General features: G+C 33.8%; 2 protein-coding genes across 4 annotated transcripts in view; one reads left to right on the plus strand and one right to left on the minus strand.

The window, feature by feature from the left end:
• The window catches only part of Gish (casein kinase I gish), a 30206-nt gene extending 29389 nt beyond the window's left edge, over positions 1-817 (plus strand). For 2 of the 3 annotated variants that reach the window (XM_070306013.1, XM_070306010.1), the window contains one exon: positions 639-817. In XM_070306013.1, the coding sequence (XP_070162114.1) occupies positions 639-708 (70 nt within the window). In that variant the 3' untranslated portion in view covers positions 709-817. The remainder of the gene's footprint in view (positions 1-638) is intronic. The other variant, XM_070306011.1, reaches the window with a different exon arrangement.
• A 6382-nt stretch (positions 818-7199) lies between these two features.
• LOC138938769 (uncharacterized) lies at positions 7200-9195 on the minus strand. Its single transcript, XM_070306014.1, has 4 exons — positions 8948-9195; positions 8713-8881; positions 8412-8615; positions 7200-8342 (listed from the first exon to the last, which is right to left on the minus strand). The coding sequence occupies exons 1-4, from the start codon at positions 9123-9125 to the stop codon at positions 8171-8173; spliced, it is 723 nt and encodes a 240-aa protein (XP_070162115.1). The 5' UTR covers positions 9126-9195; the 3' UTR covers positions 7200-8170.
• Positions 9196-9313: the final 118 nt, after the last annotated feature.

The following is a 9313-nucleotide window of genomic DNA, read 5'->3' on the forward strand; positions in this document are numbered from 1 at the left end:
GATATAGGCAAGATTTGAGATTCAGTAATGTAGAGATAATTACGTATTATTATCGCGAAACAAAATAAACACTTTTTGTATGTTATTAAAAATATTATATTTTTATTATATAATTTACTGTGAATAATTTCTCTCTGTTAACTATTATAGCATCAGTTATATAATTTATTATATATTGCGAGGAGAAAATGCCATTAATTATATTGATTTATTTATATACAACTTGAACATAATTTGATCGAAACAAATTGCAACACCTTTTCGTGTTGTTGTATTGTATTAACAGTATCAAAACTATATTTTTGGATATATTTGGCCACAGTGTAATTATAAATGTATGCATTATTCTATGTTCTATTTTTCCCCACTCCATCTTCTTCCTCCCCTTATCATTTCATATTAGAATGAGTTTTGAAATAATCAAATTAACTGCGTCAACTAACAAACTGCATGATAAAGTGACGTGTGTCATGACACTATATAATGTATGAATGTCTACATTCAATCGGATAAAAAGTATCATTGGAAGATCGACAAATTTCATTCTTTCTCAACTATTGTTACATGGGTCCATGCATGTTCGGTGTGTTGACTTAACAAGAGACGCTGCCAAAAGGGACGACTCTAAGTCCTATTAGTGTTTGCTTCATTTCCAGATGCTGTTGCTTCTTCAAGCGCAAGAAGAAAAAAAGTGGAAGGCAGAAATGACTGTCCGTTGGTCTCGGGGGGGCGGTGCAGTGCGCGGGTAATAGTGCCGACGGGTCCGCCGGAGGGGTCGTCGCCGAGGCGCACGCCGTCGTCGCGACGTCGAGGATGAGGAGACGTGTCGCGGCGGGAACTCCCGCGGGGATGATGAACGCAGTAGGTACAGCGGCCGATACTGCCAGCAGCGCCGATCCCGAGAGAGAGGCCGTCACTCTGCTACGCATCGGCAGCCGATCCGCGTCACGGGCCTCGGTGCTGCACACGACCGTCACAATGACGCCGACACCGACGCCGCCGCCACTATCGAACTGAATCGCCACCACTAGCACCACTATCATCATCATCATCATCATCATCATCATAATCATCATCATCATCATCGCCATCATCGTACAACTACATTCTATTACCGTTGCCGCTATTATCATATTAATTGGACGATTGCGCGACTCGGTCGAGAGAATGAAACTGCTTTTTCTGTGGTCAATCGAGCTGTGATCTTTTCGATAAATAGGCGGACTCGCTAACGACAACTCGATCTATAACTAATTCCGCTTCTCAGCGTAATGAAATCGAAATTGTATAGTATTTTCGCGTTATCGCTGCGATTAGAATTGTTTTTAGCTACGTCTGCTGCAACAGTTACATAGAAAGCGCGGTCGATCTGTAAAGAACTTGATAACGTGTCTCTTCGGTTGAACCTTCGCGAAAACAGTTGGATCCGCTTTCAAAAGCTTCTCTTATTTGTTTTATACGTTGTACAAATACATATATAAGAATACATAATACATCTGAACAGTTGGACAAAATAAATGTATTCTGCGACACGCGCAAATATGGAATTCTTTTTAGAGAAAATTTCATTGTTGGTTTCTAATTAATAAAACCAATAATTAATACGACAGAATGCATTTTTCTTTGTATCTTTTTTTTTTTTCGTAATGCACTGCAATGTGAAAATTCATGAAACATAAAATTGATTGAGACGAATTTTTACGTATTTATTCGACAAGATGTAACTGACCTACTCGTTCCTTAAGCTAATAAACTTGATTGTTGGATGTTTGCCTAGATGCCTATTTTAAATTTTTATTAAAGTAAAATCAGTGACAAAAAAACATCTCTGACTATCGATATCCACATTTTTCGACGCATGTCGCATGCATCTTGCGTTTGCAATGTACGTTTCGTTTGATTCATTTTTTTTCTCTTCGCTTATCGTCACAGATGAGTCGATGAATATTCTTAATAGCCTTGAGCTACTGATAGAAGTTAAGAGACGTTGGCGAATCCACTTACCTACTTACTGAATAAATCCTCTCGTTTAGCCAAGAAAAGTGACCTCGTGCTATTATTATTGCTACTATTGTCATGATTACATTTCATCTTGTTGCTGCCCACTACTATTACTACTTACTACTGCTACTATTACTACTACTAGTACTATGATTACTATTATTATAATGATTATTCTTTATTATTATATATTATTTTATTTCATTATTATTATTATTATTATTATTATTATTATTATTAATAATCTCTAATTATTACGTTGATCGTACTTCTCGTCTTCATCATCATTGTTAGTCACGATCATCATCGTTTCCATTTTCAATCGTCATTATTATTCCTATTGTCCGCACTCGCGTTTATCAATTACATTACTATCGATATCATCAACATATTGACATGTCGCTGTTAACTGAGAATAGTCGTCGTCGGCCGGTCGTCGGTACCGATGAACCAATAAAAAAAAGGATTATATAGAAGTAAAAAGGAATTGACGTACCGATGTTGAGAGAACTTGTTTGTGCCTACGATTTCTTGTATCACGGGAATGCTTTTTAATAATGTCGCATTATGCGACGGACAGCCACGTTGGCGATCGCATATATACTGTGAATTATAACGAATTGAAATTACCACAGATCTCATTGATAAACAAGCGTAGTGTATTATCCCGGATTTAGTGTAATCGAGAGATTTCGATTGTCGCGAAGTCTGACTATAATTCTCTGAAAGGCATGAAACTGAAAAACGGCATCGCAAATCGCATTTCAGGGAATCAGGGATGGGATTAATATGTGTTCTCGCTTTCGCGTCTCTATGAATGGAGAGAACGTGTAGTATACCCACTATATGAAGCGAAAATTCGCATGCCTGATTTTATATTACGTATCTTTTGATATCGGATTCTTTTTTTAAATTCTATCTATCAAGAAATAATTTTAATATATATTGGAATATTTATAATGTATGATTTTGTATCTAGTAAACAGATTTTGTAATTTTAATTTTGAGTTGTATATTGTAGAAAGTATGAAAGAATAGAGCAGTATTAGAATGTTATTAATAAACATTATTAAGGTAATATTGGGGATATGTACAGAATTATCTGAATGCTTATTAATTGTCGAAATGGTTACTTTGACATCTACACTGCCTGTTTTTTCTACGAGGATCATGTATGTACGATAATTCTACCATACATCATCATCAGTTTTAATATCCGCTGCACGGATTGTGATTGATATGCATTAAAGAACATTTCATGCTATATGACTAACGTTTATTTCTCAAATGAAATGCAAAATATCTTTCCTCAAATATCTTTTTATATCACAATATCGTCTGCGAGTTTTTTAAGTAATTTTTCCCATCCGCCTACATATTCATAATTTCAAATACGAGACAGAAAATCCGCACATTTTCCAAACAATACCAAAAATTTCGGTTTCATGCCTTTCAAAAACGAAATTATCATAAGAGAGAATGATTTACTTTGCGCGACGAACGATTGAAACAATTACATTTTACATAACATATCGATGAAACAAGATTTTTCTGTCGGTAGACTTTATAGCGTATGAAAGTTTATTAAATCGTAAATGTATGCGAGAGGAACAAGTTGAAATTACGTGACACTCGTGATAGTCGATTCGTTTTCCATCCATGTATACCGATTAAAGAAAGAAGGAAAACGATAAAAGAGAAATAAAAAAAAACATTTTTTTTCTATATAGATTATCTTCTCAGAAGAGAATGCGACATTTAAGGATAGTTCTTGTTTCCGTGTATGTTTTCGAGACGAATATCAAAAAGAACATAACAAGAAGTGAGAGAAGAAAGAGAAGCAACTATATGTTTGTACCAGATTCTGTTTCGATTTCTTCAAGACTTACGTCGTCGGAGAGAGAATTGATAGTAAAATCTGAATATTGTACGTGATTTCCGTTCGAAACAAATCGGTCTAAATAAAGACGTAAAATTATCAAATAATATGCAATAACACAAAGATTCACTGTAACAAGAGCTCTCTGCTGTGAACATATTTAATCGTTATTCTCCCTATATAATATAACAAGAAGAACGTTACGTTACGAGGCATTTGCAGAAATTCATATGGAATGAGACGTGCGATTTTCTGTTAATGGTTTGCAACATTGAAACATTTAACCAGGAGATAAATGAGACAAAAATATAAATTGGAATATCATGGAAGAGCAAAAGGATCCCATCAACCGTATCGATTAAACAAGTAAGTAAGCTTGTTTGAACTATTTGTAATTTAAATTTGGCTTTAAACGAAATTCTTTTAGTTTTATTCATTTCTGAATGGAAAAAAAATTTTATAATTTGTAATATTTTTCAAAATGTGATGTTTGGATGCATCTGGAATATACACAAACTATTATATTTCAATATTAAATTTCTTCCGAATCTGTTTCTTCGAAATTTTTCAGAGAAAAATACTTTCGTCGGACAATTCTTTTTATCTCTAAAATTGACACAAGTATCTGTTTCTTTTTGCAGGCACGTGATAAATGGCGAGTACAAAGGAAATTGTGTTACTCCGAAAGGTCCATACTTACGCTAATCCGACCGATGACTTCGTACCGACACTCCTGAGAAATGTACACGCCGTTTGTATTGTGTAACACGCGTTTTGCATACACACCACTTTGTATCCATGTTACATATTCGCCGACAAGCGCGTCCGACGACAAAAACTCATGTACTTACGGAGCTATTGCGTATTCCAGCCGTATTGTAATACACGGCTGTGCTCTCGTATACGATATAAAGCGAATGAAAGACGGAAGAGAGGGAGAGAATTGCTTCTGTGGGACAGTCTTTGAAAAAACGTGATACGCTTAAAAAGATAGAGATTAGAATCTCTATATTATATTCTGTGAATTTCCTCTTTCTTTCTCCTTCTCTCCCTCTCATTATCTGTATCTTCCCCATTATCGATGAACGCATCGAGGGTATCGTTCCTTAATTTTGTGAACTAGCAATTGACAAATGATCGTCGAAACAGTCAAGACGTCGATATCGGCGGAAAGAGAGAGTGAGTGATCTGATGAATGATTGATGATATCCGCATGTGTATATGATTCGCGTGCGTGGAAAGAAAACGAGAAGAGACCGTTACTTCAGAGCGCTTTTCTTTCTTCTTCGACGAGGCTGATTCGTAGTTTCAACTGTTAAGTTGTAACTACCGTAGATTCTACTGTACATAAGACGCTGAATCGCGTATGCGATTATTTATTCGTGTACGCATTCTGTGAATCGTCCTCACGAGTAAAAAGTTGATTCACGCGATCCAATAGCGAGCGGCATATATAATTGTAATATCCGATTGCGAGGAGAAAGCGCGCGCGAGAGGTCCATGTGACAGATGTTTATATCACTGTCCTGCCACACCGAGAAATCCACGTTGTTGGCATTAATTATAACAAATATCCTGTTGCGCGACACGTTTAGCCCGTAGTTTTTTAGCCGATTTTTCAAAGCGCGCACGGGCAAAGTCACACAATTTTTATTAATATAACACGACTGACTGCTGGTTAAGTATGGTTGTGAGCAAAAGAGTCCGTCTCCTCGAACATTGTAAACAGTACACAGACACACACACACACACGAACTTTTCCGTTTTTTCCCCTAGGTGATTACTCGCACGGAGAGAAGAGCGATTGTCATGTATTACGTGCTTAGGAATGGGATTATAATTCATTGTAATGTAAAATGATCATCTTTGCTTGAGATTTTTTTTTTCCTTTTTGTATTTATTTGTAAATGGTACGAATAGATTGTGTGGATCAGGATCGATGTATCCTCGTGTCTTTCATTCCTCATCGGCTCAAACGGCGATGATATATTGATATATCGATACCGTGATCGTGCGTATCTATGGAAATGAGGCTGCGTAACTATTAAAATATCTTGTAAAAGAAATCAGTTAACGCGTTTTCCCTCGTGTGTTGTGATCGTTTAGTTATTGTATTTTGATATCGTCGATTTATGGGTGTTGGAGAAAACCACCGTCTCAATGAAACACATGAGATTAAGTTATAATAAGCACTATATATAATATATCTCTCGTATGGAGAAAGTCAAATGACGCGCATAGTGAGGCTTATACGCATATGCATTTTTGACTTACTATATGTTCGTATTGTTTTAATTGTTGAAGAATAAAATTGCTATAATTGCTAACGATCATAATAAATCGCCGTAATTTTTATAAAATTAGCAGATTACGTGCATTTGGTATTGTACGACTGTGTTGCTTATGCGTGCATGTGTATTTAATATTTTATTATAGAGTACGTGAATTTTTTATTTACGAGGCAAGAAACATGAAATCAGGCAGTATAAAGCGATCGTGCGTGCGTGCGTCTGTGAGGTATCATTTTTGCAATGTGCAAAAAACACATGAGAAACAGAGTGAAAAATTGAACTAAGGAAACAAAACAAAACAAAACAAAAACAAAAAAAAATAGAAAATTAATGTACAATGCAAAGCGTATCTTTACTTCAATTTGTGTCTACATATAGAGTTATATTATAACAAACGTAATTTTTTCAGTACGATATTATCAGTGTGAGACTAGTATCCTTATCGTGATAATTTTTTATTATTATGTAATTGGAATAATACCATTGAGAAATGGATGTGTTCTTTAAGAGGAAGCTAATGAAATAAGAATGAAATTACCAGGGTTGAGAGACATTTCTTTTTTTATAAAGTAACTTGTTATCGTTATCATTACTCAAATACCAATGAGTCGTTACAGTTTCCATTACTTTTTTAAATGTTGATACAAGGTCAAATTAAAATATCTAAAAACATTATTTTATATTAAAATATAACAAAAGCGATATAATTTTAATAGTGATATCATTTATTTGATTGATATAAAGTATACTAATTTTGATAATAATTAAGTTTAAATAAAAAAAACTTACAAAAAAATGCAAGAAGACTTAATATTTTTAAATACTGTAAATGTTCAACAATTTTTATGTAATGCTGCATTTTAACACTCTTGATTAATATCTGCATAAAAAAATATCCAGTAAGTTTATAAAGGTAATAATAAAAGTACCTATTAAATTCGTTCTATACTTTCATTACCGATAAATGTAAGTTACTTCTTCTGTTACAAATAAAATTTGTAACGCCGTTACTGTTACAGTTATTAAAAAAAAATAACTTATTTTTCAATCCTGGAAATTACGTTTCATTTGTATAAATTTTTTTTTATAGGGATAGTATTATATACGTACATTTTACGAGATTTCTCTTCGATTTTACCAGATAACATATAAAATAACCGAAATCGGTGAATATTACATTTTTTGATACAATTCAATGCAGCTTCCTTCAAGTGGATTCGTTTTATTTCCACTCGTTTCGAATTGGTCCATTTTGTGTATATAGTGATTAAATTGTTTTAATATTACTGTGAAAATTGTGTGTTCGCATACATACACACACACATATACACGTGTATATGTATGTATATGTATGTGTGTGTGTATATGTATATAGTCTTATACATATGATTAATGTGTGGATAAGAGGAGAGAGTAGTCTACATAAGAAATGGATGAAATATATATAACGAGACTGAATGATATACATACACATTGGACCATTAAAAAAAAAAGGAAAAATAGAAAAATTGGTTGTTTTACGTTTGCATTTTATCGCACGTGTTTAATATTATATATGTATAATACGTAAATTATATATATATAATCATAAGGGAAAATCTCTCGACTATACCGTTTTTAAAGACATGAATATGTACATCTCTCTCTATCCCTATAGTGAAAATTTTATTATATATGTATGCTGTGATTACTATCCTATATATATAATTTTTAACTTATATACAATATCAATTAAGCTTTATTTAACAATTAACTTATATAAAACACCATCTGACAAGACGCTTTAATAGAAGAACTTAAAAAAAAAGGGGGAAAAAAAGAAACATTAAGATTTGCGTGGAAGCTTATTCTTGTAAATATGTGTTGTGTCTATTGCGCTTAGCAAGTAAGAAAACAGAAAAAAAGTTCATATTGAATTCGTGTGTATTTTCTCTTTGAGATTTCTTTCATTATTTATCTTTCTCTCTCTACCTCTGTTATCTTCAATGTCTTTATTATTTTAGGACATTTTGACAATTGTTTCAACATTTATTAGTTCTCTATGCTTCTCCAACATCTCTAACAATATAGGCTGTTTTACTAGCATATATCTGCTTGATGCTATAAAATTTCTAATGAGTTTTTTCATTATATTTATTTTTCGTAAAGTTTTTTCCATTTTGTTTTTTCTCCTAAAAAAGTTTTTAGTTGTAAGAAATATGATATAAAAGATAAATTGTGATATTTGTGATCTTACTCACTGTACAATTTCAGGATACGTTTCCTGTAATCTCTCACTTCGTATCCGTTCCTGTTCCTTTAAAAAATTTTTGTAATCAAACAATGCCTGGTGACATTCTACTTTTAAATCTAACTCCAGTCGAGATTCTTTTTCGATGGTCTCGTAAATGGTCATAATGCTGTCATTGAAAGCGAGTAGTTTACTCATATAGGCATAGAGTTTACTGGAACAAATGGAATTGAATTCTGATTGCATTTCTGTATTTATACCTAATATCAATCCAATTGTAGATTAACAATATTTATATGAACATTTCTTACTTTTGGTCTTCAGCATCACCTTCCTTATTACTGAGAATAGAAAGAATAGTAGCGCTATGAAGACATAATTTGATAGCCTTGGCGTTTATCAGTGTATCACTTGTAACATTCTGCAATGCAATTTCAACAGCAGGTTCTTCCTGTCGCCTTCGTCCCTCATCTGTGTATTCTGCAATTCAACGATTTCAAAGATTTCAGATCGAATTTCACGTCCCGTGCATTATTAACGACATACGTTTATACTTTGCTTGAAGCATTAATAACCTGGCATTCAAATGCATCAGGGACTCTCTGGCCGTCTGGATCTTCTCCTCGACTGGTTTGAAATCGTTCAATGATATCGCTCCGATCGGAAACTTGTTGAGCACCGCGTTTAGGCTCTTCACAGATTGCTCCAACTCATCGAGCTCCATTATTGAGAAATTTATAAAAATTTCTTGCAAACAAGAGATATATATTATTCACTGTACATACATACACAAATTGTTTACCACCGTCAGTTTTTGAATCCAGGGGAACGGGTTTGTCTTCTTAAAAACCCAAATTCACTAGATCCCGATTTATTCATCCATCAGAGCATTCGGTAGACCCGATTGGTCAA

The sequence above is a fragment of the Polyergus mexicanus genome, unplaced genomic scaffold, assembly GCF_030449975.1.
Source record: "Polyergus mexicanus isolate NDT 795.1 unplaced genomic scaffold, iyPolMexi1.0 SCAF_13, whole genome shotgun sequence".
NCBI classification, from domain to species: domain Eukaryota; kingdom Metazoa; phylum Arthropoda; class Insecta; order Hymenoptera; family Formicidae; genus Polyergus; species Polyergus mexicanus.

What these genes read in the sequence shown, in the direction of transcription:
- LOC138938769 (XM_070306014.1), bottom strand. Translation starts at nt 9,125, where the DNA reads ATGGAGCTCGATGAGTTGGAGCAATCTGTGAAGAGCCTAAACGCGGTG. An exon ending in GGTGATGCTGAAGACCAAAA is followed by an intron (nt 8,616 to 8,712) that starts GTAAGAAATGTT and finishes CATTTGTTCCAG; the next exon opens with TAAACTCTATGCCTATATGA. An exon ending in ACGTATCCTGAAATTGTACA is followed by an intron (nt 8,343 to 8,411) that starts GTGAGTAAGATC and finishes AAACTTTTTTAG; the next exon opens with GAGAAAAAACAAAATGGAAA.